This window comes from Stegostoma tigrinum, chromosome 4, assembly GCF_030684315.1.
Source record: "Stegostoma tigrinum isolate sSteTig4 chromosome 4, sSteTig4.hap1, whole genome shotgun sequence".
Classification (NCBI taxonomy): Eukaryota; Metazoa; Chordata; class Chondrichthyes; order Orectolobiformes; family Stegostomatidae; genus Stegostoma; species Stegostoma tigrinum.
This window is the reverse complement of record NC_081357.1, coordinates 33,930,692-33,954,322: the sequence shown is the minus strand read 5'-3', so window position 1 is coordinate 33,954,322 and position 23,631 is coordinate 33,930,692. Positions and strand designations below refer to the sequence as shown.

The 23,631-nt window shown below is 38.9% G+C and overlaps 1 protein-coding gene across 1 annotated transcript in view; it reads right to left on the bottom strand.

The window, feature by feature from the left end:
• ascc3 (activating signal cointegrator 1 complex subunit 3) overlaps positions 1-23,631 on the bottom strand; it is a 507,536-nt gene that overhangs the window by 353,058 nt on the left and 130,847 nt on the right. Inside the window, exons 13-14 of the mRNA XM_059645261.1 lie at positions 23,090-23,266; positions 12,895-12,966 (exon numbers count right to left, since the gene is read on the bottom strand). Coding sequence (XP_059501244.1) covers positions 12,895-12,966; positions 23,090-23,266 — 249 coding nt within the window. The remainder of the gene's footprint in view (positions 1-12,894; positions 12,967-23,089; positions 23,267-23,631) is intronic.

Sequence of the window (23,631 nt, the reverse complement as noted above, 5' to 3'; positions counted from 1 at the left end):
AAAGCCTTGCGATTGGCATTACACATACAACTATACAGTCCCGCTGCTACCAATGCTGGATAGCAGCAGTGTATATTATGTACCAGATGCACTATAGAAATTCAAACCAATATTTTTAGGCGTCACCTTCCGAACAAATGACCTCTAGGATCTGGAAGGACGTGGACAGCAGATACATGGGAATACCACCACCCGCATGTTTTCCTCCAAGCCACTCACCAACTTGATGTGGTAATATATTGCTGTTCTGTGCGGCTTTAGCCAAAATCTTGGCTCATCCTCCCTAATGGGTGTACCTGCATTAAATGTATACATTTCACCTCATACAACAAACCTGTCATTCTGAGATGTTATTGGGATAACATCCCATTGATTTCTATAGTTTATAAATTAAAGTCTTTTATCTGCCTTTGATTTCTATACTTTATAAAGTCTTTTATCTGCCGACACATAGGTATGCAGGCACTACCCTGAAGCTTCCTGCCCAGCTAGGAAGTCAGTGTACAACTTTTGTAACTCCTTATCTTCCCAAACATCGGTATGCAGACACTGTCTTAAACTTCCTGACTGAATAAAACTAGAATTTAAACTGTTTCAAATAAGGTTAAGTGAGGAACATTTGTAAAGGTGTGAGACTTCTAAAGCATGTAACTTCTGTCGCTGACAAAGAGGCCAGGGCACTGACTTTGTTCTAGCCAGACACATCGGCAACTTGAAATCACAATCTGTCCCGATAACGACTTGAAATCGCCTCCTGCCATTAGCAGCCACTTCACTAGCAATCGATACTTTATCCTGGTCTTTTATGTTCTTGAAGTAATAATTGTTTGGTATCCTGTCTTTGTCTGTTGTAGTAATTGTTTCATGTAACATGTCATTGTAAAATGTGAAACTGTTTTATGTATCATGTCTTTTGTAAAGTATAAAAAGCGGGGGACTGTCCGCTGCTCGGGGAGAATTACTTGCGAGATTCTGAACTCTGTACCAGGTTAAGTACAGTGATTCTCCACAGCTTGTACTTGCTTGGTAATAAAAGGATTTGTGTTTTTCTAAACAGGTCAGTGTATTGTTATTGCATCAAGTCCATGAGGGTGTCCAAAAACGAACCTGACAATTCCAAATCAGTCTGGTGAACCTTTACTGCATTCCCTCGAAGGTATGTTTCTTGGGTAAAGAGGCCAAAACCACACACAACACCCTAATCTCACCAAGGCCCTAATTAGCTACATTAAGACTTCCTTGTCCTGTACTCAAAGCCTCTCACCTTCCTCGATGTACCTGCATGTTTGCTTTCAATATGCAAGGACATCCTGATCTCTTTTAACATTAACAGTTTCAAATCTATCACTACTTGAGTGAAACTGCCATTTGTTTCTCACAGGGTAAATGGTTATTGCTGAACAATCTCTCTGAACCTGATGTCCTAATTCTATTTGTTGCTAGTCAGAATTCCCCATTATGACAAAGGTTTCATAGATTTTTCAGATTCATAAAATTTCTTGAAACATTCAATATACATTAAGCATGTATTCTAATTCCATGTTTCCACTCTTTATTTTGGTTTGTTTGAAATTTATAAAAAGTGAAGAATAATCGACACATCTTACTTAGTGGTTTGCTTTGTCTGAGAACCTTCCAAATATGTGATTAGCCGTTTTATGACATCAATACTGTTAGTCAGAGGTCACCACTACTAAAAGCCAGAATGAAATCAACTCTAAGAATGGTGAAAAGCATTCCACATAAATCAACAGTCTTTGTGAACAGTTTTCATCAAGGCCAGCAGCAAAGCAATGTCACTTCACTGCTGACTACAAAGTGCAGACCAAAATTGTAGCATCGTAAGGAACTCAATCCATAATTTAATAAAATGTGAGGCTGGATGAACACAGCAGGCCAAGCAGCATCTCAGGAGCACAAAAGCTGACGTTTCGGGCCTAGACCCTTCATCAGATGAAGGGTCTAGGCCCGAAACGTCAGCTTTTGTGCTCCTGAGATGCTGCTTGGCCTGCTGTGTTCATCCAGCCTCACATTTTATTATCTTGGAATTCTCCAGCATCTGCAGTTCCCATTATCTCTCAATCCATAATTTATCTTTTTTTACAAAAATCCTTTGAAAGTGAAGGATTCTTTTAGTTTTGAATCCACACTCAAATTGCAAAATATCGAAGAAACAACAATCAATAAAGCTTGTTATTTAAGATGTCACAAGCTCCAGGTAACAACGCAAACAAAACATTTGCCTTTCAATTCATATTTGGAGAAAACTCTATTCCATCACAAACAAGTATTACAAATCTCAAGCAAAAGATTAGTGAAATGGATAATCATGTCATGAAAGTAAGCTGTGATTATAATTAGATCAACATCTTTAATAAATTCATTAAAACAGCTAATTTGCATCACGCACTTATTCAATGTCACTGAGCCACACTGAATATAGACTCATTATTCCCCAATGAGCCACATGCTGCTGGCTTGCTGGGTTTTAATTAAGCATGTAGGCTTGAGTTGAATGACACCACTGTGATGCAACCCGTAGAATGGAATGATCCAACAGAATCTGAAGAAAAGTAAAACTTCTAATTTTCAAAACTGAGCCTTTTAAATTTTGAAAGTCAATGACCGGGTTTTGCTGATGCCTGCTTCCTTAAGTAGTCTTGCACATTCATGTTTAGATTTTATTTTTGTTCACGAGGTTGCTAAATGCCTAAACTGATAATGGTGCATTGGGCAACAGGTGATCTTGGAACTTGATGAACTACAATCCATAACCAACTAGATTTATACCTGAGAAATAAATGAAATGCTGAGATGGAGAACACAGTACACAAACAGAAAAATATGACAGTGAAAGATTAATTGAGAGGGAGAACAAGAGACTAAAAGGAAAAATACTATGAAATGTAAGTTTTACAATTTGGCATTATTACAATGTCCCAAAACAATCCACAGCATTTTTTTAAAACTCCCTGGGGAAGAGAGGCCAATGGGCAATTAGCAATTAGCGCATTGTTAAAGGGATAATTACTAGACTTAATCATCTGTTAAAACAACAGCATCTCCACTATATGAAAGTAATAAGGCAGTTAACACTTGTGAAATTCATACTGGTTACATAGAAGCCAGGCAGCAACTTGCATAGATTTACAATTCATAACTCTTCCTCTCAACATGCTGCTGGAAATTTTGTTAATGAATTATAGTATGTTTCATTCAAATGTTGCCATTTTTCAATGGAGAATTTGTACTCTATTCTTCTTCATCTTTACCTGACTACCCCTCTTGAACGCTTCACTGCTTGTCTCACAGCTAACACTCGATGAGCAGAAATATCAGCTAGCTAAATATTGGCAAGAATGAAGCCACTGTCACTGGCCTGCCTCAGTCTCCAATCTCTAAACTACAAACTTAATTTCCTGGCAACTGATATAATGTAAATCTGACTGCATAGCTTTGGTATTCTATTCAACTTGTTTAAAAAAACTTCCAATTACATATAAGGGCTAAGACCACTTACATCCAATGACAGTACCACTTATTCCAGCTTGCCTTGGTCATGTTTCAATACTCTTATACTTTCCTGCTTGGCATCACCCACTTATAAATTAATGTCAACTCTAATCATTGAAAACTATGCAGTCAATGTCTAAATTGGAGATGGTTTAAGGAACAGTTGTTGGGAGTGATGAGTAAATATGTCCCTCTGAGACAGGCAAGAAGGGGTAAGATTAAGGAACCTTGGATGACGAGGGCGGTGGAGCTTCTAGTGAAAAGGAAGAAGGTAGCTTACATAAGGTGGAGGAAGCTAGGGTCAAGTTCAGCTAGAGAGGATTACATGCAGGCAAGGAAGGAGCTCAAAAATGGTCTGAGGAGAGCCAGGAGGGAGCACGAGAAAGGCTTGGCAGAAGGAATCCGGGAAAACACAAAGGCATTTTACACTTATGTGAGGAATAAGAGAATGGTCAAAGAAAGAGTAGGGCCGATCAGGGATAGCATAGGGAACTTGTGTGTGGAGCCTGAGGAGGTAGGGGAAGCCCTAAATGAGTTTTTTGCTTCTGTCTTTACGAAAGAAACCAACTTTGTAGTGAATGAAACCTTTGAAGAGCAGGTGTGCATGCTGGAATGGATAGAGATAGAGGAAGCTGATGTGCTGAAAATTTTGTCAAACATTAAGATTGACAAGTCGCCAGGCCCGGATCAGATTTGTCCTCGGCTGCTTTGGGAAGCGAGAAATGCAATTGCTTCGCCACTTGCGAAGATCTTTGCATCCTCGCTCTCCACTGGAGTCGTACCTGAGGACGGGAGAGAGGCAAATGTAATTCCTCTCTTCAAGAAAGGAAATCGGGAAATCCCCGGCAATTATAGACCGGTAAGTCTCACGTCTGTCGTCTGCAAGGTGTTAGAAAGGATCCTGAGGGATAAGATTTATGACCATCTGGAAGAGCATGGCTTGATCAAATACAGTCAACACAGCTTTGTGAGGGGTAGGTCATGCCTTACAAACCTTATCGAGTTTTTTGAGGATGTGACTAGAAAGGTTGATGAGGGTCGAGCTGTGGATGTGGTGTATATGGACTTCAGTAAGGCATTTGATAAGGTTCCCCATGGAAGGCTCATTCAGAAGGTCAGGAGGAATGGGATACAGGGGAACTTAGCTGCTTGGATACAGAATTGGCTGGCCAACAGAAGACAGCGAGTGGTAGTAGAAGGAAAATATTCTGCCTGGAAGTCAGTGGTGAGTGGGGTTCCACAGGGCTCTGTCCTTGGGCCTCTACTGTTTGTAATTTTTATTAATGACTTGGACGAGGGAATTGAAGGATGGGTCAGCAAGTTTGCAGACGACACAAAGATCGGAGGTGTCGTTGACAGTGTAGAGGGCTGTTGTAGGCTGCAGCGCGACATTGACAGGATGCAGAGATGGGCTGAGAGGTGGCAGATGGAGTTCAACCTGGATAAATGCGAGGTGATGCATTTTGGGAGGTCGAATTTGAAAGCTGAGTACAGGATTAAGGATAGGATTCTTGGCAGCGTGGAAGAACAGAGGGATCTTGGTGTGCAGATACATAGATCCCTTAAAATGGCCACCCAAGTGGACAGGGTTGTTAAGAAAGCATATGGTGTTTTGGCTTTCATTAACAGGGGGATTGAGTTTAAGAGTCGTGAGATCTTGTTGCAGCTCTATAAAACTTTGGTTAGACCGCACTTGGAATACTGCGTCCAGTTCTGGGCGCCCTATTATAGGAAAGATGTGGATGCTTTGGAGAGGGTTCAGAGGAGGTTTACCAGGATGCTGCCTGGACTGGAGGGCTTATCTTATGAAGAGAGGTTGACTGAGCTCGGTCTCTTTTCATTGGAGAAAAGGAGGAGGAGAGGGGACCTAATTGAGGTATACAAGATAATGAGAGGCATAGATAGAGTTGATAGCCAGAGACTATTTCCCAGGGCAGAAATGGCTAGCACGAGGGGTCATAGTTTTAAGCTGGTTGGTGGAAAGTATAGAGGGGATGTCAGAGGCAGGTTCTTTACGCAGAGAGTTGTGAGAGCATGGAATGCGTTGCCAGCAGCAGTTGTGGAAGCAAGGTCATTGGGGTCATTTAAGAGACTGCTGGACATGCATATGGTCACAGAAATTTGAGGGTGCATACATGAGGATCAATGGTCGGCACAACATTGTGGGCTGAAGGGCCTGTTCTGTGCTGTACTGTTCTATGTTCTATGTTCTATGAACCAAAGTTCCTTCACCCATCGACCCTTATGCTCACTGTCCTACACGAATGCCCAGTCAAGCACATCACCATTTGTAAACTAAAATTCTATTGCTTTTAATTTCTTCCATAATCTCACTGGTCCTCATTTCTCAAATCAGTTTGAGCCCTGCACTGTTCACGATAACTACAGTCCGGTAATTCTGATCTCTTGCATTGAACGTTAACTGCTCTGTCATCAGCGGCCATACCTTCAACCTCACGTCTGCAATGCCCGATCAACTATTCTTTAAATTGCTTTTGTGATTTCATTCTCCTAAATATACCTTCCAACAAAAGATAACACGGTGTGAGGCCGGATGAACACAGCAGGCCAAGCAGGAATCAGAGGAGCAGGAAAGTTTGACGTTTCGGGTCAAGATCCTTCTTCAGAAGTGGGAGAGGGGATGGGGATTCTGAAATAAATAGGGAGACACAGGGAGGTGGATAGAAGACAGATAAAGGAGAAGATAGGGTGAGAGGCAACAAAAAAAAAGTGCAGCTAGCAACTCAAAGTTGTTTTCTAAAAGTATCATGTATGTTTATTATTCAGCTTTACTTTGGAATATTTTTACTGTAGATTGGATGGCAAATTCTCTTTTAGAGAACAAACAGCTTATTTGGAACAACAAAAATACGTGGTAACTTCTTAACAAAAGCTACCCAAAATGTGCAAAAACAGCTTTCAATGTTATTATCAAAACGGTTTTCATATTACAGTAGCTGCCAAATACAACTGATTAAAATAGATCTTCTATAACATCAAAGCCAGTCAGCATTCTTTACATTACACGATGGAGCTATTCTTAGCACTTTAGCATCTCAATTTTGGCAATTGTTTAAAGCCAAGTGCCACAAGAGAACTTTAAAATTAAGGCTTTGTAGGTCACATTCATATATTTTTGTCCTAGGTATTCTACATCGACACTCAGCAATCAACTCAAGAGGATAGGGATAATGCACAGAAGAAGAAGTTGCACATGCAACTATTAATTCAAACCGAAGGCTGAACCGTGCTGTCTCATTAGTTCAAGCAGATGGATCAGAATTAATGACTGAATAGCCAACGTTTTAATTTCCCAAAAGCCAAACAGAGTTGAAAACTTTTCACAGTATGACTTGAAAAATCAACAAAAAAATGAAACTAAAACAAGCGCCATCTGTCATCCCAAATGTCTACAACTCGTCTGTCACCTACCATTCTATATTTTTAAAAGGAAACATACTGAAGCTTTTTTTAAACGAATAATGTAGCAACCTCCAACAAAGCAATCAGAAACATAATCCATTTCAACTTTTATGCCTGAAGGAAATACTTCAAAGAACCAGGGGTCCAAAACTATTGTCCATTTATCATTATAACTGCAAAAAAGCAACGTTTACTTCATGCTGCAAGAGGGACAAAAATATTTTTTAAAAATGACAACGAATTAAAATACACAAAGCAAAGAAAACCAAGTGTTTCTACACAATAAGCAATGATGAGCTGGAATGCACTGGCTACAAGGGGGGTGGGGGTGAAAATGGTTCCCGGACTAACTTTAAAAAAGGTTTTGTACCTCAACTTCAAAGTGGGGCTTGTGCGAAATGAGAAAATTTGTGGTATTCATGCGCGGTTCAGACACAGAGTGGGCACAGCTACATTTGGTAGAACGGGCTCCTTCTGAGTTCTATGATTTGATTATTTAAGAAAACACAAAGTGCAAGTAACAACGACGACAACAATGACAACAACAACAACAGGCACACCTAGAAGAGGGAAACTCCGTGTCCCCACATTGAATGAATGTTCCTCTCAGATTGAAAATTCCCGTCTTAACTGAAGATTCTCACAAAATGTTTCTTGGATTCCTAAACAAAATTCAAAACAAAGACTTTGTGGAGAAACAGTTACTGTTATCAATATGGGCTTTTTTCCCCTCCTCATACAGAACTCAAAACATTAATTGTTTCTTTTTTCCCCAACATGTTTCCAGACCTCCCAAGTTTCTCCACAGTCTCTTTTTGTTTCAAAATTCACAATATTTTGTTTTCATAAAAAAATAAAGATTGCTCAGTAATAGCATCTCCGTCTGCCCACTGTAGCAGAACAGGAATTTTGCATCAGTTTTTCCTACATATAATATAAGTAACAACGCAAAAGCAGTGGTCAATCAGGAAATGGAAGAGATGGAGGAATGAAGGAAAATTACAACCAACCAGAAAAATAATATTGAGCACATTTTTGGAACTGCTGAACACTGTCCTGGAATCTTACATGAAGTAGCAAGAAAGATAGTTGATGCATTAGTTTTAATTTTACAAAACTCACAACTTATTTGGAAGATAGAGAATATAACTCTCTTATTCACGAAGAAAGGAAGACAGTAAACAGGAAACTGCAGGCATATTAATTTATTATCACAGTGAAAATGTTAGAAGCTATGCATAATGAAATTACAGCAGAGCACTTAGATTAGTTCAAGTTAATCAGGCATGGCTTTGTGAAAGGGATCATGGTTGACCTGCCTGTTGGTGTTCTTTGAGGAAGTAATATACTGTGAATAGAGTGGAACCAGTGGATGTACTATACCTAGGTTTCAGAAAGCGGGAGCAGGAGCCGGAGCATGCCGGGCCCATAACCCAGAAGTCAATGGATCAAAACCATCCTTTGCTATTTCCATTAACAAAGTTTATTTGTTATGTCAGCAGTAGCAGATGGATGGCACGGTGGCTCCGTGGTTAGCACTGCTGCCTCCCAGCACGATGAACCCAGGTTTGATTCCATCCTTGGGCGACTGTCTGTGTGGAGTTTGCACATTCTCCCCATGTCTGCACGGGTTTCATCCAGGTGCTCCAGTTTCCTCCCACAGTCCAAAGGGATGCAGGCTAGGTGGACTGGCCATACTAAATTGCCTGTAGTCTCCAGCGTGTGCAAATTAGGTGGATTAGACATGGGAAATGCTGGGTTACAGGGAAAGGGTAGAGGCATGGCTCTGGGTGGGATGCTTTTTGGAGGGGCAGTGTGGACTTACTGGGCCAAATAGTCTGTTTCCACGCTGTAGGGATTCTACGAACGCAGTTAACTAAGTGCCACCTCAGAAGTTTTTTATAGAAGATAAAAGCTTATTGTGTAAAGAGTTACAGGTTGGAGAAAGAAGATTGATCAGCTGATAGAAAGCAAACAGTAGGCACAAATTGTTTACAGGTTGACAAAATGTTATGTGGTAGGCCACACATTGGTGCTGGGATCTCAACTGTTCCAAGTTTATACAAGTGACTTGGATGAAGGACAAAAATCTGGCTGCCAAATTTGCAGATGACTCGAAGATACATAGGGAAATAAAATGTGGAAAGACTACAAAGGAGCCTACAAAAGCATTACATTATTTAAGTGAATGGGAAATGCTCTGGCAAACAGAATATAGTGTGGGGAAATAAAAAAATCCAGAAAAACAATCCATTTGACAGGATGATCAAAAAAAAAAGAGACCACAGAGCTGAGATACAGAACAATCTGTTTATCCTGCTGCATGAATCAGATAAGGTCAGTATGCAGGTACAGCAAGTAATTAGAAAATCTAATAGAAAGTTTAATCTATTGTGAAGGGAATCAAAAACCAAAGTAATGAGGTTATGCTTCACTTCTTTAGGGCACTAGTGAGACAACATCCAAAGTACTGTGTACACTATTGATCATATAATGTAAGAAGACGTAAATGCACTGATAGGATGTTAGAGAAGGTTTACAAAACAAATATGTGGAATGGGTGAGTTGTCTTATGAGGAAAGGCTAGAAAGGTGAGGCTTACATCCGCTGGAGGTTAGAAGAGTAAGAAGCAATTTGACTGAAACATACAAGGCTGAAGCATTCTGCACGTACAAGACGCAAGACCTGAACAACATTCAGGCTTGGCTAAAAAGTGACAATATTCACACCACACAAGCACAAGGCAGTAACAATTGCTATGACCAAGGATGGAGGAGTACTCCCTTGCTCTAGTCTCAAAACCACAGGTCGCAACATAAAATGGCTCTCTCCAGTTACCAATAGGACTAATTAAATACCTTTCCTGTATCAAGCTTTAAACCAAAAATATGAAATCAACTGGGTTTTTTTTATTAAAGACAATTAGAGATCTGTTGTTCAGATCTTCTGGCATGTACAGTATCCTCATAACCTTGTCTCCATCAATTGAGAATCCAGCCACTTCCCCCTAATGTTTAGTGGTATTATCGTCAGGTGAAACTTATACTATCAACATGCCGGTGTTACCATTGATGAGAAACTGAACTGGACCAGCTATATTATATATACGCTTGCTACAACAGCAAATCAGAGGCCAGGAACTGTGCAAGTCACCAGTCATGCATGGTTGCAGATTGTACTTCCTGAGTAAGCCTGTCTTGAGATATTCCTTTAATCACTCTGTCAAAAGAACAAACTGCAGATGCTGTCAGACCTGTTGAGTTTCTCCAGCATCGACAGTATTTTGCATTTATTTTTATGTGAATGTATTGTTGCTTCTTTTCTATGTATCTGTGGTTAGCATTCTCTTTAAATTTAAGATGTTACCCATTTGAGGCTTAATTCATTCATATGAGTGAAGATCTATGTACATACATATGTTCCTATACCTTAAACTTACAACCTTCTCATTAACAGGATGAATTTGTGCGCTGTGTACATATCAAGATACAAGATAACTTGGTACCACAGCAACATGGAAACTTACAGTGATTATCATATGATTATGCTTTTGTTTTAAGTACTTTGTGCATTTTGTTTTGATGTTTGAGCAGTATAGTTGAGCAGAATACACACAAGACTCATTTTTGGTCTTTCAAGGAACAAGGGATGTGGAGTGCTGGTGGAAATGTGGAGATGAAGCACAAGATCAGATATAAGTGTATTGATTACGCAGTAGGCCCAAGAGACCAGGTGGTCTACTTCTGCTCCAATTTCTCATGTGCTTGTGGTTTGTCCACTTTCAGGATGATCCCCACAGAAACTTCAATCAAGCCATGGATGGACTAGTAATTACTCAATAAAAGCCAAAAGAACCACGGATGCTGGAATTACTCAAATTGTCCACATCATAGAAGATTTGCCTCTAGGAAGATCGCCAACACACAGAAACAAGTCAGCCTGCTGACTTGAAATTTATATCACTGACATTTCCCACAGACCCAACTTCAAGCACATACCGGAGAGTCTGGGAAGTTTTGACCCAATTTCACCATGGATCACTGCAAGAGTAGAGGGGCTATTTTTTTTAATGTATGTATTCATTCATAGGATCTGGGCGTTGCTAGCTACCCATCCTTAAATTTGTTGGATTGAGTAGCTTGCTCCACAATTTCAGAGGGCACTTGATTCAACCATATTGCTGTGGAATTGGAGTCACATGTAGGTAAGAACAAATAAACAGCCCATATTTTCTTCTCTAAAGCACATCAATGACTTACATGGGCTTTTACGGCAATTGGCATGGTTTCAGTTTTCCCTACCAAAACCTATTTTCACCATTTGCCATGGGTGGGGTTGGAAGTGTGGTACCAGACCATAAGCCTGCTATCCTGGATTACTAGTCCATTGACATTACGACAATATCAATAGCCCCCCTGAAGGTGCAGAGCAAAGCTTCATAATGGAGTCAGTGGTGTAGAAATGAACAAAAAAAAAACAAATGTTAAATTTTCGAACATTTTTAACATACTGAATGACACATTATTTTTTATTTGCTGAACTAAGACTTTGACTGTGTACTGAAGCCAGTATGATGGTCAGCTTTAACTTCAGTCGTGCACAAACAGGAACTAGTGGGAACTTCTATTTTTGAAACATTCTTTTCCCCATTCTTTTTACAAACACTGATTATTTCTGGTCTTTACTCCCAAGCTTCCATTACATAACAGTGCAAACTAGAAAAATTCTAAGTAGACTTCAGTACAATAATGTTAGCACTTACAGCCACTGTGACTTTTCCTTCATTTTAAGTTTGGATGTTTGAATTGTGAATGAGTGACACATGAGATTTTTTTCTACTGCTTCTGATGATTTAGTGACATACATGCAGGAATTTCTGTAGCCATGTGATTTGTTTTAAAATAGTTGGAGAAGTAACTTTCAAAACTACTGAGTTTTTGTATCGACATCTGGAGTGTTTACAAATGGCAAGGCATCAAGGTTTCTGCTAGAAATTCTGGAAATTTAAGTTTAAGCAAAACACACAACATGGATAATGGTTTTATTGCGATTTTCAGTTTTGGAGCAGTTCTGCAGAAGTTCTTGGATGAAGATGGATAGATAAAAGACTGCTTTTGAGAAGGACAGAAAGTATTAAAACTAGATTACCTTAGATTAGAGTGTTTAGTGTTAGTCGCACACCAGAAGTATTTGGAAAAGAAAATCGTGAAGAAATTGAGTTGAAAATGTTTAAACTCATACATGAGTGGTCCAGGAGAAGTTGATCAGATTTTCTAGACCAGGAGTTTTAGTCACAGTTACCTTAAGGCTATTATGTTATTCAAGAGATTTTTCTCTGATATAAGTACTGTACAAAGGGTGCTTTTGATTACTATCATAAAAGATTTTTGTGATTCATGGAATTTTATTTTCACCACAGGTTTCAAAATATTTTAAGGCATCTTATGTGTAAGTAGTTTGTCTGTTCTACTTCACAATATTTTTGCTTAATAAACTTATCAGTTTTAATGTTAAAACTGGATCTGCAGCACTACATATTTATATTTCTGAAGGCGATCAGCTCAATAAACCAAAAGTAAACAGTTTATTATCTGTAAAGCCAGTCTTGATTCTGGGATCTGATTTATTCAGTAAAAAACATCAGATAAGTTTATGGCAGAAATAAAACATCCTCAAATAGAGAAGGGGCGAATCTCTAGTCCCAACAATGGACCTACAATAAAACAGCCATTGAATACAAGACGATAAAGACGGTTCTTTATGAAAAGATGGTGCTGTAGTACAATCTATTTTATCATGTTTTACTGACACGATTGGTCATTTTCATCCATATTGCTGATTTCTGCTCCATTCTACGAAAATTTATGCAGTGATCCTATGACTATATGACAATGTGGCTCCAGTCCTTTGGTCACTTTAAGAACGTACACTCATGCTGATTTTATAAATTCTCTTTACCTGGTATCCTTCCTTCAGTTGCACCAAAACCTTCTCATAACATACTTCCTCCATGTCATGCAGTTGCTGCATCTGCAAAATAGAAAATATTATGCTTGAATAAAAGCAAATAATTTATTTCCAAATCTGTTTCAAAGCGGGCAACAAGGTTGGAAAATGAACAGGTCTGCTCACTTTGCACCCCCCAGAATCCATCAGCCATAAGACCAGATATATATTGTCATTTATATGCATATTCTATTTCCATGATGCTGCTGAATAGACGTCACCAGTTCCTTGGCAACTAGAAACTCTCATTGTCAAATTTAAGCAATGCATGTAGTAAATTTATTAACTTGTTCATTTTTAAGTTGTGAGAAGATAATGTAAAGAATTAGCTGATTAAATTAGCTCTTAACCAGCCAAAGAGGTGTGCATGATGCCAGAATCAATTCCTGAACACCATTTCCATAAACTATTAGTCTGTAACACGCTCCTCCAAAATTCAAAGAAGTCATAACCCTGTTAACATTGAGGTTCTGTGCTGCCTCTGTTGATTCCATCCCTCAGAAACCATCATCCACCACTTTTGTCTGTCTACCAGGTCAATACTCCTTTCAGGCATCTCTTCCCCTAGCCTCATTTTTTTTTAAAACCTGCTCTCCAGATCTCCTAATTCTCTTTCAGATTCAGATACAGTCACTCCATGGGACCCAACTTTTACCTTTGCAACTGAACAGAAAAACAACTTTCTTTGCTGACCGTTCTCTCAGCAGATACCATCAGCAGAAGGATTTCCACTCCTTCCATTGCTCAACTCTCCTTTTTACAGAACAGCAAATCATGCAACTTTCCTTCTCAATGCCTCTATCCTTTTACACTACGACTCTCCTTCAATCCTCAAGTAGTTTGCAACACTTTTGAAAGTACTCCTTCCCAAAATTTTACTTGTCTTTCTAGCATCTCCATGTTTCGATCTCTCCAGACAGAACTTTTGTGACTTCACTGAAACAGCTAAAGCAAGGTCACAAATTATGTCCGAGACATTGTTGTAGCGCATTTACCCACACTATTCTTCATCTGCCATGTATTTGCCCATTCGGCCTGTCCAAATCGCGCTGCATTTGGATATGCTTCCAATCAATTTCATTCTCTTCATGTAGTGAATCAAGGAAGAGCAGGAATGTGCAACTCAGAGCTGATTGGGGAATAAATTTCAATAAAATTAGAAATTAAAACAGGTGACAAAATAATGTTTTACTGTAATTTTTAAATTTGACCATAACTATTTATTGTAGCTATCAGAAGATTACCGTTACATGTAAAGTTAGACTGCAAAACAATTATTTTAAGCTGGATTTTAAGTCAAAGTTCACGTAAGATTAAGATAAGCTTCACACATATTTAAGGCAAGCATGGGAAAACTGATGTTAGTCTGCAGCATGTGTTTAAGCTATATCAATATATGCTTTTGATAAAAATGTCAACTAAAAGAAGGTACTGCGTTATTCACTATAACAGTGAACTCTATTCACTATGCACCATAACAAGTGGCACACTGTACAGCTTTTTGGTGTCAGCCGATCCTTGAACAATTCTTCATCCTTTTTAAAATAACAATTGGTATGCCTTATTCAAGCCTGTTCTTCTAGTTTTCTTCCAAGTGATGTTTCAATACCAGATGTGGAAGAAATGCACTTGTTCCCCATTGGTTTGGAAGCAAAACTCCTTTTATGCAGTGTTATGTTTTAGAGCTGTTAAACCAAAGATTCACAATGAATGGATACTGACCACAAGGAAAACAAAACTGCAATCACCAGAGTAAAGCTGACTTTTCTTCAGTTGTTGAAAAGCACCCAATTCTAATCCTCACTTCTAGCAATTGTTATTGAGGTTTGTTTGAAAGACGTCACATCACTGATTTCTTCCAGTTCTCACGAAACTATTCCAAGATGACGTTGACATCAGTGAGATGGACTCGGGGTGAGTGACGGCACCACAGCATGACAACTTCAACGTTGGTGGGTCCAGCACAGGCGGGGATCAGGAGCAGAACTCGAGATAGTAGCAGTGGCAATGGCAAAGTGTCAGTGGCAGTGGCATTAGTAGGTCCAGTGCAGGCTGTGTTGGTGAGCTTAACTCAAGACTAGTGACAGCAGCTGTGGCATGGGTAGTCTGGATATTTTTTCTTTTTGTTTCTTAAATTTTGGCCCTTGATTTTAATTCTAACTGCTGTATCCTAACATGGCTCCGGCTAGTAGTGACTGTACACTTTTCACTGTACTCTAATACAGGTGACAGTAAAATCCAATCTGATGCATTATTATTTTATTCAGGTTTGAGAACTTTTATGCAGTCAACACTCAGTTTCAATTACTGCTATCTTATTGCAGCCAAGTTAACTCTAGAAATGTTTAACAACACTGTAACGTCAACATTTTTGGAGCAACTCAGGTAACCATTCTTCATTCTTCTTCATTTACATGCTACTTCTTGGTAATGTCATGCACAGGCATGTAGTCAGTTTTCAACTGCTCTATATCTCCACTGCCTTGCTCAATCTTCCACTACTTCTGTGATTATACAGCCCGCCAGATTTCTAGACTAAGGCAAGGTAAAATATGCTGTAGTTGAAATTAAAGACTGGAGCCATTGGCTTTAATCAAATCTCCTATTCTTGTCACTGGTTCAAACCTTTTCACAGTCAAAGTTCAGTCATACCATACAATCCATTAAACCCGGAGGCAAATGACTAGCATAAATACACAGAGATAATGGGAACTGCAGATGCTGGAGAATCCAAGATAACCAAGTGCGAAGCTGGATGAACACAGCAGGCCAAGCAGCATCTCAGGAGCACAAAAGCTGACATTTCAGGCCTAGACCCTTCACCACCAATTCCACATCATTGCTTGCTTCAACCTCATCAATAAAATTCTTCCATCCTCTATTTCTTCTGCAGCTCCTAGGCATCAATGATGATTTGATTCCATTCCAGTTCAATGACACTGAGATGGTTGATATGTACAATACACAAGCTTCAGATTGATAACACAAAAGGCAGGTAACATTTGAAGCATCAGAATGAGATGCTGGGCATTTTGTGCTCTTGCTTTCATGCATGACATCATTTCTGTTTTTGACAAAGTCCTTCAATGTGTTTGTCATCTTCTCAAATAAACATTCATTTTATTTTGGCACAAGCCAGGGACTCGCAACATTCAGCAGCATTGTGAGATCTTTCCATGGATGTTTTGAGGAAGTACCTCAGAGTTTCCTGCCATGACTGAGTTGAAAGTAAAAGGGAGTCCAGTATCAGGAAAATCGATGATAGATACTGCTCCGCACAGCTGTTTTTCAGTGATTAATGCATTGACACTGGGCAGTTGGATGCCAATGTTAGGTCACCTTTCTTTCCACCAGATTTCGCCGATCTTGCAAAGTTAAACTTATGTTACTTCTCTCATGCTTTCAGGTGCTTGCTGTAGATTGCAGAGTTCTCGGAAGCTTACAGGTGAATGAGAATCAATGCTCCCTGGTAAGCCATGACCTTAGTTGTGGGTTCAAGAGCCTGATATGTCAATTGAAGATAAAATGGCAGATTGGGAGTTATGTTGAATTTGATGTCTGTGCCTGGCTTTGTAGCGAAGTACCACAGACTGCAGCTTTGGCCTGTTTAGCCAGAGCCTGAATGAAATCTCAAAAGTAATCCTTGTTTCAAAAAGGAGTTTCTATTGTACGTAAAATAGTCCACATTATTCAGGACGTCGGCACTGATGATAATCAATGCAGAAGGTATTGTGCTTTGGAAAGGGTTTGAAAGAGAATCTTAGTGTTTAATTAACATGAAATTTTCTCATACGAGTTGCAAAAGTCAACAATGATGAAAGTCCAGGTTGAGTGTTGTGCACGCAGGTGTCATCTTAATATCGGAGGTCATAATTGAAGCTGGAGTAATCTTAGCTCTGGATTGAAAATAATATAGGAACAACAGTTTCCCATATTTTCAATAAATTATCTGCATGCGGAGGGCAATTTGCTGGAGGTGTGGTGCAGTACTGCAAGTGGGGAGAAGGATGAAGAGGAGGTTGGCAATGACTCCTCTTGTTTGACCACAGTTTTCACTTTTATAAGGCCTGTGAAGAATCCACTGAGGAGGATCACGGCATTGTGCATTCGGTGGAAGTTCTATGACAAATTTCCAAAGGCAGCCAAATTTGAGGATTACTTTTGAGGATTTTCTTCAGAGTCTATGCCCAAGTCTGTGGCGCAGGTCTACAGAATGACTTTGACTCCAAGTGACGCAATTCAGAAGCTACGTGCAGACACCTCCTTTGAGTATCTTGCAGAGTGGGACTTCTCTTTGGGCTACTTGACCCTATCCAATTCTCTAGAACTCTTTCTTCCTAAACATATGGAATTGAATTATTTGGTCAATCACAGCAGAAAGTGCATCCACAGCCTCTATCACAATGTCGAGCGAGAATAACGTTAAGACCAAATCTGTTTTTAAAGCACTGTTTCTGGATCACACTATCTGCATAGCAACTTCAGGACTTTCTTGCTTCTGAAATCCTCTCAGCCTTGTCAAATATTGACAGTGTTTTGAAGCACACCTAAATCTCTTAATTATTTCAAAAGTTCCATGCATTATTTGTAAGCACGCACAGGCGTAACATCATGAACAAAGTGGACAACTCGAATTCACTTTAAATTGCAAGCAAAACACTATTTTAATCCTTAATATAGCCTACAGGAGAAACAGTTACAACTGACCCCTGTCATCAGTGTAGGAGTGAGATTCTTAGTAGCATTTGGAAAATAAAATTACTGATATAAAAACTGGAGTCAATTTTAACCAGTGGATGCAAAGTTAGCCACAGAACAGTGTTCGTTTTCCACCCACAAGACTTTACGCTTACAAATTCAATGGGCAACAGTGTTGGAAGTGATGTAAAATAGGCAAGCCACCTGATGGTTTCCCAACAAATGAGTTGATTACCCCTATAATTTATATTCAGCATCCACTTTGCAAAGCTACCCCAGTGGTTAACACTATCAGATCAGGGTTCGATTCCAATTCACAACATTAAACATATTAGCACATTGCTATTTCAATACAATAGAGAAGGAGATCTTCATAAGGTCATCCCTCAGAGTTATGCGAATGTGCAAATTGAACAAACTAGCAGCTCACAAACAAGAGAAAAAAAAGTCGAAAGGATTTCAGAATAGAGCTATCCTCAATGGCAGAGGTTATACCGAGTATTCCAAGATCCTAGCTGGCAAACATACCCATTATATTTTCAGAAATACTGTAATGAGCTTGAAAGGGAAAAAACTTAGAAGAATAATTATCCAAAAAAAATTAGTTTTACGGGATTCTGCCTTAAATTTCTCAAAAGACATGCAGCAAAAGCTGACTGAAATACAGATTCTCATTGAAGACAATTGTTTGCATTTGCATTCAAAAATAAATTGTTGGTAAACTCAGATAAAATGAATGGATGGCTGAATTAAAGTGAAGCAAAAAAATGCGAGTTGGCAAAGAAATCAGACAAGTTTCATAGTGAAAATTGATTTTGATTATTTTCACATATTTCCCGTAAGAATTGACTATTTCACAATTCTGATTGAAGATTTAAAGAAAATTGCAGTAACAATGTTTCTGTAAATTAATTCCACCAAGGGTCTATTTCTGTGCTGTATGACTCTATGACAGAAAGATTTTGTTTTCAGTGCTGGTGACAAGACAAGCAAAATGTCTACCAGTTTTTAATAAAATCTATGAATTGTAGCCTTTTTCTTCCAAGTACTGGATTTATTCACAGGATGAATATTCATTCATCTGCCAAACATTTTAAAGTTACATGTTGGTATTTTTTTTTCAAACTGAAATGCAAATAAGTATATATTCATTTAAAAAATACATGTTTATAGCCTTTTGGAAGTTTCACATGTACTTACAGGTATGCAAGGTTATGTTTTTTAGTCTGCATTTTTGGTAGAAAGAGCTGCAGATAGTTTTTCCCGTGTAAACTATTTTATTAAATATCATCCAGAAGGAAGTAGATGAACTAAGTGAATAAACATTCAGCAAAATCAAATGAACATCAGAAATCAGGAATTTTGGCCAATTGCAAGAGTATAAATTTGGATGACATACAAACAGAATTCAAATGCTACAAATATATAATTCACCGACCATGTATTCTAGTTAGAATATAATCTTTAGTTTTAGAAATTAAAAGTTGGTATCACATGGAAGTGTTTCACACATAAAAGATTGACATAATAAAAATCAAAACAAAATGCTGCATTTCTCGAGTACTTTATTCCTTTTTCTGAACTTGAGCATCTGCAGTATTTCACTCTTATTAAAGGTTGGCGTTGTGCTACTATAAGATACTGACAACTGGGGGATAGGATTACAAATACCAGGTGGGCTTGCTGAGCTGGAGATGTGGTGTCTACACTGTTTGCAGTAATAATGATTCAGAGATCTTGTTTTGAAAATTAAAGCTAAATTTGTTAAAAACATTCAGTGATCTCTGAAAGGCTTTAAGACACAGTAACCACACCAAAAAAGTTGAAAACAAGGGAAGCTTAACCTAAAATTCAAGTTGAGGATAGCTCAGAGCAGGCTACATAATTATGAAAATGGGTGGGATTTAACAAGGTGAGATGCTTCATTTTATCTTTAATGTTTCTTAGAAAACACAGCTGTAGTTTGAAGCTGGGAGAGCTGTGAAGCAGAAGTGGCTCCAGACAGCAAGTGTTGCTATCAGCAAACTCTAGGCAATTTCACATAAAAGAAAAAGTGAAGCTACATACGAATAAACAACACAGGAGCAGAAGTAGGCTATCCAGTCCCTTGAGGTTACTTCACTAGTCAACAAAATAGTGGTCAATCCACAAGTGTTTTGAATTTGAAATCTGACCTTTAACTCTGGCTTAAAAAAACTCAATGGTCCCTCCACCACCTTCTCAGGCAGACTGTTCCAAAGTTGCACAAACCTCTGAAAACAAATTCGCCTCAGCTCCTCTCCAAAAGATGTTGCCTAATTTTAAAATAGCATCCCCCAGTTCTGGGCTCACCTACATGAAGAAACTTTTCTATGTCCACTTGTCAAGACCTTTCAAGATCTTACATCAATCAAATTACCCCTCACACTTCTAAACTCTAACAGAAACATGCCTGGCATGTCTAACCTATCCTCATAAGATAACCCACTCATTCCAGGAAGTCTATTCATTCAAGCTCTGTCTCAAAAGTGTGTCAATTTTGTTCCCTGGCCTCATAATTGCTAGGCTAGCTTGGCAACAGACAAACATGATCTTCTGTGTTCATGGCTAGAATCATAACAAATGTTTATGAAAGGTAAGTGTTGCTGTTCTCATCACCACAGAACAATGCTGGAGCTCAAGATAGTGTCCACGACCCAGTCATCTCAACTGCTTCATCAATTATCATCGTTCCATCTCAAGGTAAAAAGTGACGTTACTAGTTATTTACAAAACCTCTGTTCTAGTCACAACTCCTCCCATAATGAATGAGTCTATCACAGTTTATAAGAGAGGTCAAAATACATCCAGTCTTTATTCAATAAAAGTCAGGTTCAAATCATATTCAAATAAGTAATAAGCAATGACCACCACTAACAAGAACAAGTCCACAAAAACCATCCACAATCTTCGGTTGCACCACATCAAATCCTGCATTCTCAAAATCGTAGGTGCCATTGTCGATTAGAAATTTCTCTGCCAAGCAGTAAGGGGTAAAGGAGTATGAGAAAGGTGGCTGTTGTGAAGTTCAGACAGATTTCTGACAGCTACGAGGACTTTCCTTAACCTCATGCTGAGTTTTCCTATATGTAATTATGATTGGACAGAAGATCTGAGGTCTGACAATCATAATAAAAACTACCTGTGAATAAATGAAGACATCTTTTTCAGGAAATATTGTCTCTTTCCTCGATGGCCTCAAATCTCTCTCCCCTTTCCACCCCAAACATATGTGCCTTATGCCGTAAAACATTTACCAACCATGTAAACAAGGGCATTCAAATGATACGATAAAAGATTAAGATATTCAGAATGAAGAAGTAGAAGTTAAATTTACAGGGAGCTAAAATGTCATTCAACAAATGAGCTGCTGGTGAGACAGTTGGCACATTGCTTTTAATTTTCCAAAACCTCTCAGATTCAGGGAAGATCACTTTACGCTGGAAGACAACAAATGCAACTCTTTCATTCAAGAAGGGAGGGAAACAGAAAGCAGGACACTGCAGGCCAGTTAGCTTAACATTGGTCAGATGGAAAATGTTAAAAGCTATTATTAAAGGAGTTACAACAGGGCTCTTGGTAATAGTCCAGATCATCAGTCAGAGTCAATATGGAACAATAAAAAGTTCTGGAGAAACTCAGTGGATCTAACAGCGTCTGTGGAGACAGAAACAGGAGACAGAAACTGCCAGGTGTTACACTTCTTCAGAACTCATGGCTTGTTTTCATAGAATCAGAGAATCCCTACAGTATGAAAGCAGGCCATTCGGCCAATCGTGTCAACAGTGACCCTCCAAAGAGCATCCCACCCAGACCCACCCCTACCCTATCCATGTATTTCCCACCCTAGACACTATAGGCAATTTAGCATAGCCAATCCACATAACCCGCACAACTATGGGCTGTGTGGAAATACACAATCTTCCTGCAATTAGATCAATTGAGACCCTTAAATAATGTTGAAACAATCTATTAGAAACTTACTTAACTGAAGCATGTGCTGTGAATAGAGTGTAACCAGTGGGTGTAATACATTTTAATTTTCAAATGACATGGCATACTGCCACTTCAAAAACCGCAAAAAAATGATTATGGTGTGTGCAATTGCATGTTGGCATAGATAGAAGACTAGCTGGCAAACATGAAGCCAAGAGTAGGCACAAATGGGATCTTTTACAGGTTGGCAAGATGGTGTCAGTGTGGTGTGTGACAGGCATTTGTGCTGGGACCTCAACTGTTTACACTTAGTATCAAGGTTTGAAGGTACAGAAGGTATGGATGCCAAATTTGCCAATGACACAAAGAAGGTAGGAAAGTAAACTGTGAAGCAGGCATAAGGAAGTGATAAAATTTTATAGTTAGGCTAAGTGCGTCAGGAAAGATCTGGCAAATGGAAAATAATGTAGTTTTGCTCCTTCTTTGTATGTTCGTATCTAATAACTTTCCAAAGTTAGAAATGTGCCCAAAAATGTCAATACATATTAACCACTTGAGAAACAGAACCAAGTTATTATGAAATGTAACATGTGACACATTCACCAGGATTTTAACTTGCAGCAGGGGGTCACGGATGGGCAGATTATGGTTGGTGGGAAATTAGGGGATGTCAAGGGTGGCATGCAATTGGGAGGATAACAGAATCTTCCTTCAGTCAGATCAATTAAGGCCCTTAAATGAATGAGAGCTCCTCAAAGGCCTCTTTACGTCACCATTGGCATTTTAACCACTGGCAGATGTCTATTTAGCCACGCAGAAAGACCAGAAAGGGCATCCTGTGGCCCTGGTGAACGAAGTCCTCTTCACTCATCAGGGCCTGTCTGGCTTCATAAGTCACTTGCTCAAATTCATTCCTGAGTGTTCAGTATGGAGCTGGGTTAGGCCAAATGTAATACTAACAGCGACTAGCTCAACTGGTAGCATCACAGTGAATAACGCCAGCCCTCTCATTTGTTTGCAGTTCTTGATGATGGGACCAGCCCCATAAAGTAATGGAAACCCTTATTGTAGGCAAAGAGCCAAGAGAATGGTGCTCCTGCCAACTTCCATACTGGTGGAAAGATCCATGGTTAGCCTATAAAATCTGGACCACTGATTCACCAACCTTTCCTGCCATCTTGACAGTGAAAACAATTCCTTGCACACAATTTTACAAAGCTTTTATATACAACCTAATCACTGCACTTGTTTTGGCTGTGCATTTATTTATCCCTGGTATTTCTGAAATAGCCTTCAAGTTCTTTTTTCTTACATTACAGAAGCCACATAAATGCAAATGTAGTTCTGATGATCCTCAATTACAAGTTCCATTCATTCTAAATAAGATTTGTTTTATCCAAAACCACTGACGGGTTACCCACTGAATCCAAATGTGTGAATAGGGGCAGCCCAAAATATCTTTACATTTTTACTTCCATGTTACATAGATATTTACCTTGTTTGATGCTTTAATTCCTATGAAAGTCTGTTTTAGAGGCACAGGTCGAAATCTTCCATCAAAGAAAAAAAGCCCAATATAGGGATTAACATGAAGAAATGTGGCTACATCGATGTAGTTGGGCAGGGTGGCTGATAAACCTAGAATTCTGATCATGCTTTGTGTGGATTCCACCTGCAAGAAAGAAAAAAGGACATCATCCTTTTGTAACCATTTTAACTGATGCCAGTGGCTGAGATAACAGCTATATTCATCTTTTAGGTGCACTTCATATTATTTACATAGTTTCTTTCCCTGTAAAGAGCAGGTCAGCACTCAAATGTGTAACTATTCAGTTTACGTAACCTTCTGCAAATTAATAATATTACTCTTCCATCAATATATAAACCAATGCATAATGGGAAAATCAGTTGGTGTACTTGGTGCAAATTATAAAATTTCACCATGTATCTAGAATCATAGTTTTCTAAGTACTTTTATAAATGGGTTCTATTCAACATCCACCAAAAGTAAACAATTATAAATGAAATTTGAGAAAT